At 49.3% G+C, this 15,259-nt stretch overlaps 1 protein-coding gene across 1 annotated transcript; it reads right to left on the reverse strand.

The window, feature by feature from the left end:
• Window positions 1-3,468: 3,468 nt before the first annotated feature.
• On the reverse strand, window positions 3,469-9,129 carry LOC121871606 (gibberellin-regulated protein 14-like). Its single transcript, XM_042374022.1, has 4 exons — window positions 9,073-9,129; window positions 4,261-4,501; window positions 3,938-4,121; window positions 3,469-3,688 (listed from the first exon to the last, which is right to left on the reverse strand). The coding sequence occupies exons 1-4, from the start codon at window positions 9,127-9,129 to the stop codon at window positions 3,469-3,471; spliced, it is 702 nt and encodes a 233-aa protein (XP_042229956.1).
• Window positions 9,130-15,259: the final 6,130 nt, after the last annotated feature.

The raw sequence follows: 15,259 nt of genomic DNA on the forward strand, positions 1-15,259 counted from the left end.
TCATTTGTACTTCTAGTTCAATTTACGTATTGCTAGGTGGTAGTAGGGACCGGTGTCGAGGATGAACAGAACTTCTTACCAAATTGCAGATGAGGTCGTGGTGATGGTCAGTAGAGTCAAAAGGGTCAGTGTGTTGAGCCTTCTTGATACATGGATAAGAAGGGAGAGAATAATCTTCCATGCCTCTTTGCACTTCTATAGAGTGTTTACGTTGTGTGGCATTTAGGGAGAGGACAGGGGTGGAGGAGGCATAGAATGGAAGCTTAGGAAGTATGAATGTGAGTGAAACACTGAGGGCTCAGGTGCAGGAACTCCGAGGGACGTGAGTCGGCGGAGGAGGTGGAGACAGAGCTGGAGGACTTGAACTTCACTGACGTGTGGTTTCCAATTTAGTTTGTTGTCTATGGTGACGCCGAGGAGCTTAGTGGATTCTACAACCTGGAGTATGTTGGGACCTAAAGTAGTTGTAGTAGTAGTAAAGGATTATTATTATTATTATTATTATTATTATTATTATCTATCATTACTGTTGTTGTGGGAGAAATAATTAAGTAAACAAGCAGAAATAATCAAAAATAAACAAACAACTGGGAAATAATCAAGTGAACAAGTAGAGGGAAGGTGATCCCAATCAACACCTGGATTTCCAACTATTACCAAGTGATCGTCACGGAAATTCTAATAACATACCCACGAGGCTGTAGTAAGAGGTGCTAATATTAAGCTGGCTACTGAGCTGGTGACGCTAACAGCATCCAGGGTCGATTCATTCATTCACTACACCATTATTGCAAAGCTACAGTCCCTACCGATTCAGGTGTGTTTAGAAATTAACAGACAAGATCCTACACCCACAGCTACCCACACCCACCAACCCACAGCCACCACACACCCCAACAACCCTACACCCCACCCACCACTTCGTCACTATATAAAGGCACTTAAATCAACCTCCAGAGAACTAGACTACAAGTGAGATTCAAACTTAAAAATAAATAATAATAAACAAACATAAATAAATGAATAAACAAATAAATACATAAATAAATAAATACCAACAATGTCGATGCCTCAAGAAACAATTATTAAAAAAAAAAATATATATATATATATATATATCTATAATTGACTTTACATTGATAGATATAAGAAAATAAATGGGATTCCCCAGAGTCCGATACTGGGCCCTCTTGTTCATAGTCTACATAAACGATCTAGATACGGGATCCCAGCATTGACATATGCAAGTTGCGGATGACACCAAAATAGGGCGGCAGATTAATTCAGGGCAGGATGCAAATGCACTACAGGAGGATTTACATAAACTGCAGGAGTGGTCAGAAAAATGGCAAATGAAATTCAACACCAGCAAGTGCAGCGTACTTAATAATGGAAGAACAAATACTGTCAATGTATACAGCCTTAACAACATCAACCTGGAAGTCGACATGAAAAAGAGACTTGGGGTATATAGCCCGGACCTACGGCCTGAAAACAGTGCTATAATGTTTCAGAAATAAGGCAAACAGAGTATTAGGTTTTATATCTAGAAGTGTAAGTGATAAAGTGCAGAGGTCTTATTGCAGCTACATCTTGCCTAGTCAGGCCGCACCTCGATTATGCTGTTCCAGTTCTGGTGCCCTATTATAGATGGATATACATTCACTAGTCAGTGCAGCGAAGAATGGCGAAAATGATTCGGGACAAAACCTTCCATATCAAGATAGGTTAAAAGAAACTAAACTTGCAATTCCTAGAAAGACGAAGAGTGCGGGAGATATGATAGAAGTATTTAAGTGGGTGAGGAATCAATAAAGGCGATATAGATAAAGTTCTTATAAGTATCCGAGCAGGATGGGACTCAGAACAACGGATTTAAGTTGGATAAGTTTAGGTTTAGGAGGGAGATGGGAGGAACTGGTTCACAAATAGAGTGGTGGACCAGTGGAACAAGCTTCAACAACTTTGTAGTAAGTCGGAACGCTGGAAAGTTTTAAAAGGAGGCTAGATAGATTCATGGATGATCGAGAGTGGTAGTAACTCTCGACAGGAGCTGCTATGCACAGGCCAACTGGCCTATTGCAGACTCTTATTTTCTTATGTTTTTCTACAGAATTAATAAAGCTGAACAGAAATATTAAAATAAACTCAGAGAAATAAATTGAATAATTAATTTAAATAGATTAAATATAAAGGGAACATATCAGAAACGAACGACAGTAGATGTTATTTAGAAGACATGCAAAAAGGTATTCAATATAGATCAAAAGGAATGTATATATAAACCTTAACTACATAATGTATATGGCCGTAGATGGTTATTATATATACTAACGAGGTATATATAAACCTTAACTACATAATGTATATGGCCGTTATGATATATACTTAAGGGAGAGACTACGACCCTGTGCTAGGTATTGGCTACGGCGGAAAGTGATTGCCAACATTCGTCTATTACTCCGTCAGGCAGGTAAATCACTGCATGAAGGCAACTTAAAATGCCATTACTATCACCATATATTACCGACAGAAGGCGGGCGAATAAGGTCGTCATTACGGTAACGCCAAGCGATGTTTAGTGTTCGTGCCGGTGTTGGTTTTATTATAGTAAGGGTTTATAACATTCCAAGAGAGAGAATATTTAGTTGAGTATGTTATGGTCAGGGGAGGGGTGGGGGAGGGGAGGGGTGGGGAGGGGTGGGGGGAGGAGGGGGAAACTTAGCATAGATAGGTAACTTACTGCAGGGACAGGAATTGTTGTTGTGATTGTTGGCGTTTACGTCATTTTTGAGGGGGCACCCGCTACAGCCTGTGTAAGGTGAAGCGTTTACAGCGCCCAACAGGAAGCATGCTAAGTTCACGCTTGCCTTTTGTCTCATGAGTTAAGGGCGTAGAAGCCTGAAGAGTCAGTGGTTTATGTCTTAGCAAGTTATTGGAAGCTCCAACAACTTGTCCCTGAATACGAATTCGCAGCTTTCGATTTACAGCTGGTACCTACTGTGCTGTTAGGTGAACAGGGCCAAGGGGACTAGGAAGAGTGTCCAAACAACTTCCGCTGCCCGGAATCGAACCCACGACATCTAGCTTGCCGAGGCAAGAGCGGTACGGCTCCCCACCGGCGCCCCGTTTACATCGTTGTTGTCGTCGTTGTTGTTTTTAGACCAAAATGGTCAGTATATATTCGGCCATAAAGAACCCACCTGACCTTCAACCCCGACCCAACATCACCGGAAGGTAGGTTAAAAAAGAGCAATTTGTAAATTAACCGGCTTCGTCTGGTCTTTGGTGTGGTAACTGTCCGGGGGTTCAACAGATGGTGTAACTGTCCGGGTTCAACAGATGGTGTAACTGTCCGGGGTTCAACAGATGGTGTAACTGTCCGGGGTTCAACAGATGGTGTAACTGTCCGGGGTTCAACAGATGGTAACTGTCCGGGGTTCAACAGATGGTGTAACTATCCGGGGTTCAACAGATGGTAACTGTCCGGGGTTCAAATATGTAACTGTTCGGGGGTTCAACAGATGGTATAACTGTCCGGGGGTTCAACAGATGGTGTAACTGTCCGGGGTTCAACAGATGGTGTAACTGTCCAGGGTTCAACAGATGGTGTAACTGTCCGGGGTTCAACAGATGGTAACTGTCCGGGGGTTCAACAGATGGTGTAACCGTCCGCAACAGATGGTAACTGTCCGGGGTTCAACAGATGGTGTAACTGTCCGGGGTTCAACAGATGGTGTAACTGTCCGGGGGTTCAACAGATGGTGTAACTGTCCGGGGTTCAACAGATGGTGTAACTGTCCGGGGTTCAACAGATGGTGTAACTGTCCGGGGTTCAACAGATGGTGTAATCTGTCCGGGGTTCAACAGATGGTATAACTGTCCGGGGGTTCAACAGAGGTGTAACTGTCCGGGGGTTCAACAGATGGTGTAAAACCGTCCGGGGTTCAACATGGTGTAACTGTCCGGGGGTTCAACAGATGGTGTAACCGTCCGGGGTTCAACAGATGGTAAATCCGTCCGGGGTTCAACATGGTAACTGTCCGGGGGTTCAACAGATGGTGTAACTATCCGGGGTTCAACAGATGGTGTAACTATCCGGGGTTCAACAGATGGTGTAACTGTCCGGGGGTTCAACAGATGGTATAACTGTCCGGGGTTCAACAGATGGTGTAACTGTCCGGGGTTCAACAGATGGTGTAACTGTCCGGGGTTTCAACAGATGGTGTAACTGTCCGGGGGTTCAACAGATGGTGTAACTGTCCGGGGGTTCAACATGGTGTAACTGTCCGGGGTTCAACAGATGGTGTAACTGTCCGGGGTTCAACAGATGGTAACTGTCCGGGGGTTCAACAGATGGTGTAACTGTCCGGGGTTCAACAGATGGTGTAACTGTCCGGGGTTCAACAGATGGTGTAACTGTCCGGGGGTTCAACAGATGGTGTAACTGTCCGGGGTTCAACAGATGGTGTAACTGTCCGGGGTTCAACAGATGGTGTAACTGTCCGGGGGTTCAACAGATGTAACTGTCCGGGGTTCCATCAAAGAGGTTTATTCAAAATACTTGAGGGTTTAGTCCGCTGGGGGTTGAAGCAGCATGGTGAGGGAGGGCAAGTGAGACAGGTGAGGGTGTGGTGAGGTGTGTGGGTGTGGTGAGACAAGGTGAGTTGTAGGTGTTGTGGGGGACGGGGGGGGATGGGAGTGAGGGTGGGGGATAGTGTGTGTGGTGTAGTGTGTTGTGACGTGTGGTGGGAGTGAGGAGAACAGTGTTTAGGCTGGTGTGGTGTGTGGTGTGAGTATGGATGGCGTAGTGTGTGGGTGGAGTATGGTGAGGGTATGGTGACGTAAGGGGATGTGATACACTGGTTAATAATACAGTGGTGGTGACATTTCCTCGAGGTGACGCCCACCAGCCTCTCCTGGCGTCTGATACTTGTGATGGTGGTAGCAGGTGGTGGTGGGGGGTGATGGCAGTGTGGTGTTAAGTGGTGACAACGTTTATTGTATTGGCAGGTGGTGGTGGTGGTGATGTGGTGACGGTGCACGTGGTGGTGATGGTGCATGATGGGATGGCACGGTGGTGGTCATGGTGGGTCATGGTGGTGATAGATAATGATGATGATGGTGGTGACAGATAATGATGATGTTGGTGATGACATGATGAATGATGATGGTGATGACATGATGAATGATGATGGCGATGACAGATGATGATGGATGATGGTGATGGTAGGTCATGGTGAGAGAGGGAGGGTAGACGGCTGTGGTCACTGCGGCAGGTGACCGCAAGCTCTGAGGGACCCCCGGCTCACGTGATGTCCTGAGGCACACAGAGCCGCCCTCCCTCCTACAGTAGTGTTGCAGCTGCCTCCTCCACAGTAGTGTTGCAGCTGCCTCCCTCCTCCTACAGTAGTGCTGCAGCTGCTTCTAAAATACTGTTACCCTGCTGCTGATGATGATGTAGATAATATTAAATGATACGTGATGTTACTGAGCCAAGTGTTTATCCCAGGTGATAGTGATGACAATCGATGAACGTGACATTACTGATGCCAGTGGCTGTCCATACTAACTGACACAAGACTTGTGCAGCGAGCGTCCAGAGAGGCGTCGTCACAGTGAGGTTATGGGACCTCGGGGTGAGAGTTGACACCACTCGGGGACCTCTGCACCACGACCTCCACCGAACACCTGAGAAACCCACGACCATGGAGGTATTCACCTCCACGCCCACCACATCTACCTTCACGACGGTGGTGGCGAGAAGCTTATTTTTGTACGAGTCCTAGAGGCTGACTGTCGAGTATTTTGTTGTTGTTATTATTATTATTATTATTATTATTATTATTATTATTATTATTTTGTTGTTATTAGTTTTATTATTATTATTATTTTGCGTTAGGTTAGGTTTGCGTTACGTTACGTAAAGTTAGCGTTGATTGTTAGCTTCTCACCTCATGTCCAGAGAAAGTTCTAGGTGGTTAATTTTTCGGTAGATTGCTGGGTAGAAATTTTGGGTGATCCCATTAATGAGTCAATCATTCTGAATGTAAAATATTTGCGTTAAAAACAACTTCACCCCGGGTCTGCTGCGTGGTGACTGGCCCTGAAGGAACGAGCGACACTAATTGGTGCCTAACGAGCTACAATGTCTTATCTTATTTGTTACCGAGTCTTAATCGTATTTGAAAGAGACATTTTTCCTCCGTTACACATGGGTAAAGTCTGCAACAGGTTAGGTTCGTTACCTGGATCACTTAAATAATATCCACCCCAGTTTGTCACATGAGATAACCCAATCAAACCTAACCCAACGTTAATCTAACCCAACCTAACGTAGTGTAAATTTAACCGAACCCAACCTAGTTAATCTAATCTAACGCTAATTGACGGATTTCCGCCGAGTCCATTATTTTATTATGGGAATTTTATCATGTATATGGTTGGTGGCTGGTAGCGACCCAGTGGTGACCTGGGTGGTGGGCTGGGTAGGGCTGAGGTAACCTGTCACCCACGACCACACCCCTCACCACCAGGCAACTAACTCTTGGTGCTTGATAACTACACATTATCTTAGGGATCATACAGTGAGTTAGTGTGTGTGTGTGTGTGTGTGTGTGTGTGTATGTTTAGGCCTCAAATCAGTATCATAAATCTTGAGCCCGCAGCCACACACTGGAAACATTCTCACACACACACATTTATGTCACTTATGTTACTTGTATATTATTTGTAATTGTAACCCATTCCCCCAACATAACTGTATATTTTTTCTGCTGCCAAGCTCTTCAAAAACCGTTAATTATTAATATTACACACACACACACACACACACACACAACACACAGGCACGAATATACAGTGAAAATGTCCTATTAAAATGTGTATTGTGTTCAGGAGCCACAAACCATAAACTGGAGTCAACTGCAGTTCACACAAGATCCTGTTTAACTCACTTTACACGCAATGAACGCACGCACACACACACACACACACACACACACACACACACACACACACACACACAACAACAACACTTGTGCACATATACAGACACATCTGTGCACAGCCACATCCCTGCTCTGCCTCTCACTTATACTTCCACGACCATCATCACACACACACACACACACACACACACACACACACACAGACAGACACAGGAAGGTACAAAGGAGACGGAGACACAGCCAAAAGACACACTCAGACAGGCGTGAGGTGAAGCTAGACGTAGAGGAAGGTGAGGGACCACCATGCATGAAGGTGAGGACACATACAGAGAGGGAGGAGGGAGGTGAGAAAGCTACCACCCAGATGGTCGACTGTGACCTCATAAGCGGTTTTGTTACGCCCTGGCTTGTGTGTGTGTGTGTGTGTGTGTGTGTGTGTGTGTGTGTGTGTCAAGTGAAGCTCTTTTTTATGATTCCGACAGTTAGGTATATTCTATTGCCTGCCACACACACACACCTGTAGGGAAGTAACCATTATAAAGGTGACCTCCTCCAGTGCTTTACCTGTCGGGGGAGGAGCTCAGTCACCCTTGGTCACAGTAAAGCGGTATAGGAGGAACACGCCCTCTCTACCCTTAAACCCTGACGAGTGACAAGAAAATATGTCCGTAAACTCTGTTTTCTGCTGTGGGCTAAACTCAACACCTCTCACACAAACACTCTCTCACACACAAACACTCCTCTCACACACACATCCCCCACACACAAACACCTCTCACACACAAACATTCTCACACAAACACCTCTCACACACAAACACCCTCTCACACACAAACACCTCTCATCACAAGGACTCTTCACACACAAACACCACCTTCTACACACACACACACACGCTCTCTCTCTCCCTGGTCCCCCCCCTCAGCTCCTCTTTCAGACACGGCGCCTGGATCCTGTACGAGGGTCCCATGGTATTATCCTGGCTGGCCCTCACCAATCCCTTCCCACTTCCTCTCTCCTCACACCCTTCCTCCACTCTACAACCCCTCCCCCTCTTCAACTCCCTCTCCCCTCAACTTCAACCAACCCGCTCTCTCCTCAACCTCCTTCTTCCCTCCTCCCCACCTTGCCACTACCGGTTTGTGGCCGTGTTGACTGTCGCGCCACTTGCCTTTTCGAATTTAAACATGAGGTCATTGCGGAGGTGTTGTGCAACTTTACGGAGTTGTCTCACAGTCGGTGGTGTACGTGGTGTTGCATCCTGAGTGTTTAGAACTGGTGATTACCAGAAATATATATAGTGAAAACACGTCACCAGGAGATCAGTAGAGATCTTGACAAGTTTCAAATGGTTTCTGATGAGCTGGCTGCTGTAGTCACTCAACACAAGAAGCATCAGAGCCCGGTCGACCAGTTGTCACCCAGGAAGCCGAGTCACTGAACCAGGTAGGATCCCTGAATCACCGGCAGGTAATCACCAGGTGAGAGTAGTGACTGCAGGCGTGAAATCCTTAGCTCAAGTGTTTCCTGGAGAGTAAGTCAAGGCAGTGGTTGGACCTGTGGCTGTGGGTCTCTGGTAGTATCTTGCGTCTGGCAGCGTCTGGCTTCCTGTGTTAATAAAAACGTAGATCTGGCAACGTTGCGGTGTGTGTATGTTTGTGTGGGGGAGGGGGGGGGAGGGGGGCATTTCATGGTGAGGCGCCACCGTGTTTCAGGCGCCTGATGTCTACTAGTCTGGCAGCGTCCTGGTCACAATGTTTTTATAACTTGCAGTGTCACGAAACAGATTTTCAAAGATTCTACATTGTTCTCCTCCAACAGGATCAGGGCGCTAGATTATCCCACACATATTTTAACACATTGGAAGCAGCCGCCATCACTGAGACGTACTGTACAGTCTCCTTCACTGGTGAATCAGGTTTTTTGCAGTGTGCAGCCCTGTGTTTGTTAACATTCGACAGAAGGAAACTCACAAGTAAATATATTATGAATCAAATTAAAACAATATTAAAACAAATATTCCATGTAATGACCAGAATGTTATATGACGAGCCCCTGTAAACGCACTCAGAAGGACTGTACATTGTTAGACAGTCAAGAGGTAATCTATATCTCACCAAACCTGTAAAAACACAACTGCTTTCCCTGAATCAGTCGTACGTGTCCGAGTGAGCGTCATGGTCTCTGCTCGAGCGAGTAATGATATGTTGCGTGGTGTAACCGTTCATGGAGCACATGTTACGGAGTCTGTACTGCTCGTCACCAGCCCTATGCATACAACACCTGTACTGTCCTGTGTGTGTGTGTGTGTGTGTGTGTGTGTGCGTGAATATATCTTGCCAACCATTAATGACCCACCCATTATCTCTATCACCAATCACGCCGCCCTTCACCCTATAGTGACCTCCACCTGTACCGCCCCAGTGACCACACCCCAGCCTGCCTCAGTGACCCACACCTGTACTGCACCAGTGACTCACAATCCTCACCGCCCCACGCCCTATAGTGACCACATCCTTAATGCCCCACACCTATAGTGGCACACCTGTACGCCCACACCTGTACTGCCCCACGCCCTATACCGCCCACACCCTGTACCTGCCCCACACCCCTGTACCGCCCCACACCCTGTACTGCCCTCATCACGCCCCACACCCGACTGCCCCACACCCCTGTACTGCCCCACACCCTGTACTGCCCCACACCCTGTACCGCCCTCACGCCCCACTGCCCCACACCCTGTACCGCCCCACACCCTGTAACGTCCCCACACCCTGTACGCCCCCCACACCCTGTACCGCCCCACACCCTGTACCGCCCACGCCTGTACTGCCCCACACCCCTGTACCGCCCCACACCCCTGTACTGCCCCACACCTGTACCGCCCCACACCCCTGTACTGCCCACTACTGTACTGCCCCACGCCCTATACCGCCCCACACCCCTGCAACACTGCCCCACACCCTGTACCACCCCACACCCACACTGTACTGCCCACGCCCTATACTGCCCCACACCCTGTACTGCCCCACACCCTGTACTGCCCCACACCCTGTACTGCCACACCCTGTAAAATTACGTATGTCTTTGCCTCTACTAACACTTCACCACGACACACATGTTTACATTCAGTGGATCCCTCACTCACCGAAAGACAACTTTTTCCGCATTACAACTTTCTATTTAAGTGATGAAGCTAAACAGATTATAAAAGATGAGTCACCTGAACATAGTAATTTAAACTTATTTCACCTGATGATTAATTAAAAGCACACCCCAATGCTATACAGGGATGCGTTAGGCGTAGGGGCTTTGGGAGTGTTTAATTATATGAGGAAAGAAGCCAAAGTTTAATTTCAGGAGATCACAATGCCACATTCTGGAGGAGTACAATGTTTGTAACACACAAGAGCACAGGAGAGGACTACGGTTAATGAGGCAACAGTCGGTGACGGCAGGCTGGGGGCAAGAGCACAGGAGAGGACTACTTTGCTAATGGAGAAACAGCTGTGGTGGATGCAGGCTGGGGCAAGAGCACAGGAGGAGGACTACTTTGCTAATGTGGAGAAGAAATGCAGACGGCAGGTTTGGGCAAGAGGCAGGAGAGACTACTTTTGCTAATGTGGAGAACAGCCGGGTGACGGCAGGTCGGGGCAAGAGCACAGAGAGGACCACTTTTTGGTTAATGAGAATTAGTCGTGGTGACGGGCAGGTCGGGGCAAGAGCACAGGAGAGACTACTTTGGTTAATGTGGAGAAACAGTCGTGGTGACAGCAGGTCGGGGCAAGAGCACAGGAGAGGACTACTTTGGTTAATGTGGGAGAATCAGACGGTGATTTGGCAGGTCAGTAAGAGCACAGGAGAGGACTACTTTGGCTAATGTGGGAGAAATAGTCAGGCATTGGCAGGTCGGGGCAAGAGCACAGTGAGAGACTACTTTGGTTAATGAGAACAGATGTGGTGACGGCAGGTCGGGGGCAAGAGCACAGGAGAGGGGACTACTTTGTTACTGTAGAGAACAGTCGTGGTGACGGGCAGGTCGGGGCAAGAGCACAGAGGGATTCTCACTTGGTTAATGTATAACAGACGTGGTGACGGCAGGTCAGCAAGAGCACAGGAGATGACCATTTGGCTAATGTGGGAGAACAGACGTGGTGACGGCAGGTCGGAAGGGAGCACAGGAGAGGACTACTTTGGCTAATGTAGACAGACACAGACGGCAGGTCGGGGGCAAGAGCACAGGAGAGGACCACTGGTTAATGGAGAACAGACGTGGTGACGGGCAGGTCAGGGCAAGAGCACAGGAGAGGACTACTTGGTTAATGTGGGAGAACAGACGTGGTGACGGCAGGTCAGCAAGAGCACAGGAGAGGACCACTTTGGGTTAATGAAAGAGAACAGACGTGGTGGACGGCAGGGCAAGAGCACAGAGGACTACTTTGTTAATGTGGAGTAAACAGACGTGGTGACGGCAGGTCGGGAAAAGGAGCATGTGAGAGTACTACCACCGATGAGAACAGACGGGGTGGACGGCAGGTCGTGGGTAAGAGCACAGAGAGGACTACTTTTGGTTAATGTAGAGAACAGACGTGGTGATTGCAGGTCAGGCAAGAGCACAGGAGAGGACTACTTGTTAATGTGGAGAACAGGACGTGGTGACGGCAGGTCGGGGCAAGAGCACAGGGGAGAGGACCACTTTGGCTAATGTGGAGAACTGAGACGGGTGACGGCAGGTCGGGGCAAGAGCAAGGTGAGAGGACTACTTTGAGCTACTGGAGGAGCAGACGTAGGACGGCAGGTCGGGGCAAGAGCACAGGAGAGTAGAATGGCATTGGTTAGCTGGAGAAACAGACGGGGACGGCAGGTCGGGGGTGCAGCAAGAGCACAGGAGAGGACTACTTTTGGTTACCGAACAGACGTGGTGACGGCAGGTCGGGGCAAGAGCACAGGAGAGGACTACTTCTTTGGTTAATGTGACAGACGTGGTGGACGGCAGGTCGGGGTAAGTATATGCAGACTACTTTGCTAATGTGGGAGAACAGACGTGGTGACGGCAGGTCGGGGCAAGAGCACAGAGAGGACTACTTTGGTTAATGTAGAGAACAGACGTGGTGACGGCAGGTCGGGGCAAGAGCACAGGAGAGGACTACTTTGGTTAATGTGGGAACAGACGTGGTGACGGCAGGTCGGGGCAGAGCACAGGAGAGGACTACGGTTACCGGGAGAACAGGATGGTGACGGCAGGTCGGGGCAAGAGCACAGGAGAGGACTACTTTGGTTAATGAGAGAACAGACATGGTGACGGCAGGTCGGGGGCAAGATAATATGAGAGGACCACGGTTAATGGGAGTACCAGACGTGGTGACGGGCAGGTCGGGGCAAGAGCACAGGAGAGAGGACTACTTTAAGCTTGGGCCGGGAGAACAGACGGGCACGGCAGGTCAAAGGGGAGCACAGAGGTGGACTACCGGCTTAATGTAGAGAACAGACGTGGTGGACGGGCGTCAAAAGAGCACAGGAGAGGACTACTTTGGTTAATGGGAGAACAGACGTGGTGACGGCAGGTCGGGGCAAGAGCACAGGAGAGGACTACTTGGCGATGGGAGAACAGACGTGGTGACGGCAGGCTGGGGCAAGAGCACAGAGAGGACTACTTTTGGTTAATGTAGAAATAGACGTGGTGACGCAGGCTGGGCAGCAAGAGCACAGGAGGACTACTTTGGTTAATGTGAGAACAGACGTGGTGACGGCAGGTCGGGGCAAGAGCACAGAGAGGACTACTTTGGTTAATGTAGAGAACAGACGTGGTGACGGCGCACGGGCAAGAGCACAGGAGAGACTACTTTGAAGTGGAGAACAGGTGGTGACGGCAGGTCGGGCAAGAGCACAGGAGAGGACTACTTGGTTAATGTGGAGAACAGACGTGGTGACGGCAGGTCAGGCAAGAGCACAGGAGAGACTACTTTGGTTAATGTAGAGAACAGACGTGATGGGCAGGTCGGGGCAAGACACAGAGAAGGACTACTTAATTGGGAGAACAGATGGCACAGGTCGCAAAGCACAGAGAGGACTCATTGGAATGGGGACAGACGTGGTGACGGCAGGTCGGGGCAAGAGCACAGGAGATGACTACTTTGGTTAATGTGGAGAACAGACGTGCAGTGACGGCAGGTCGGGGCAAGAGCACAGGAGAGGACTACTTTGTTAGTAAGGAGAACAGACGTGGTGACGGCAGGTCGGGGCAAGACACAGGAGAGGACTACTTGGTTAATGTGAAGAACAGACGTGTGACGGCAGGTCGGGGGCAAGAGCACAGGAGAGGACTACGGTTAATGTGGGAACAGTCGTGGTGACGGCAGGTCGGGGCAAGAGCACAGGAGAGGACTACTTTGGTTAATGGAGAACAGCGTGGTGGAGGCAGGCTGGGGCAAGAGCACAGGAGAGGACTACTTTGGTTAATGTGGAGAACAGACGTGGTGACGGCAGGTCAGGGCAAGAGACAGGAGAGACTACTTTGCTAATGTGGAGAACAGCCGTGGTGACGGCAGGTCGGGGCAAGAGCACAGGAGAGGACTACTTTGGTTAATGAGAACAGTCGTGGTGACGGCAGGTCGGGGCAAGAGCACAGGAGAGACTACTTGGTTAATGTGGAGAACAGTCGTGGTGACGGCAGGTCGGGGCAAGAGCACAGGAGAGGACTACTTTGGTTAATGTGGAGAACAGACGGTGACGGCAGGTCAGCAAGAGCACAGAGAGGACTACTTTGGTTAATGTGGAGAAATAGTCAGGCAACGGCAGGTCGGGGCAAGAGCACAGAGAGAGACTACTTTGGTTAATGAGAACAGACGTGGTGACGGCAGGTCGGGGCAAGAGCACAGGAGAGGACTACTTTGGTTAATGTAGAGAACAGTCGTGGTGACGGCAGGTCGGGGCAAGAGCACAGAGGGACTACTTGGTTAATGTAGAACAGACGTGGTGACGGCAGGTCAGCAAGAGCACAGGAGAGGACTATTTGGTTAATGTGGAGAACAGACGTGGTGACGGCAGGTCGGAAGAGCACAGGAGAGGACTACTTTGGTTAATGTAGACAGAACAGACGGCAGGTCGGGGCAAGAGCACAGGAGAGGACTACTGGTTAATGGAGAACAGACGTGGTGACGGCAGGTCAGGGCAAGAGCACAGGAGAGGACTACTTGGTTAATGTGGGAGAACAGACGTGGTGACGGCAGGTCGGCAAGAGCACAGGAGAGGACTACTTTGGTTAATGTAGAGAACAGACGTGGTGACGGCAGGGCAAGAGCACAGAGGACTACTTTGTTAATGTGAGAACAGACGTGGTGACGGCAGGTCGGGAAACAGAGAGACTACGAGAACAGACGTGACGGCAGGTCGGGGCAAGAGCACAGAGAGGACTACTTTGGTTAATGTAGAGAACAGACGTGGTGACGGCAGCACGGGCAAGAGCACAGGAGAGGACTACTTTTAATGGGAGAACAGACGGTGACGGCAGGTCGGGGAGGAGAGAGACTACTTTGGTTAATGTGAGAACAGACGTGGTGACGGCAGGTCGGGGGCAAGAGCACAGGAGAGGACTACTTTGGTTAATGTAGAGGAAGCAGACAGGTCGGGGCAGCACAGGAGAGTACTGGTTAATGTGGAGAACAGACGTGGTGACGGCAGGTCGGGGCAAGAGCACAGGAGAGGACTACTTGTTAATGTGAGAACAGACGTGGTGACGGCAGGTCGGGGCAAGAGCACAGGAGAGGACTACTTTGGTTAATGTGGAGAACAGACGTGTGACGGGGTCGGGGCAAGAGCACAGGAGAGGACTACTTTAAGAATGGAGAACAGACGTGGTGACGGCAGGTCGGGCAAGAGCAGGAGAGGCCTAGTTAATGTAGAGAACAGACGTGACGGCAGGTCGGGGCAAGAGCACAGGAGAGGACTACTTTGGTTAATGTGGGAACAGACGTGGTGACGGCAGGTCAGCAAGAGCACAGGAGAGGACTACTTTGGTTAATGAGGAAGCACAGTGACGGCAGGTCGGGGCAAGAGCACAGGAGAGGACTACTTTGGTTAATGAGAGAACAGACGTGGTGACGGCAGGTCGGGGCAAGAGCACAGGAGAGGACTACTTGGTTATGGAACAGACGTGGTGACGGCAGGTCAGCAAGAGCACAGGAGAGGACTACTGAGAGGACTACTTGGTTAATGTAGAGAACAGACGTGGTGACGGCAGGTCGGGGCAAGAGCACAGGAGAGGACTACTTTGGTTAATGTGAGAACAGACGTGGTGACGGCAGGTCGGG

The sequence above is a fragment of the Homarus americanus genome, unplaced genomic scaffold, assembly GCF_018991925.1.
Source record: "Homarus americanus isolate GMGI-L3 unplaced genomic scaffold, GMGI_Hamer_2.0 scaffold20928, whole genome shotgun sequence".
NCBI classification, from domain to species: Eukaryota; Metazoa; Arthropoda; class Malacostraca; order Decapoda; family Nephropidae; genus Homarus; species Homarus americanus.

Coding starts and splice junctions, on each gene's coding strand:
- LOC121871606 (XM_042374022.1), bottom strand. CDS start 9,129: ATGACGCTCACTCGGACACGTACGACTGATTCAGGGAAAGCAGTTGTG. Junction 4,502..9,072: donor AAGCAGTTGTGTTTTTACAG/GTTTGGTGAGAT, acceptor ACCCCCGGACAG/TTACACCATCTGTTGAACCC. Junction 4,122..4,260: donor CCATGTTGAACCCCCGGACA/GTTACACCATCT, acceptor ACCCCCGGACAG/TTACACCATCTGTTGAACCC.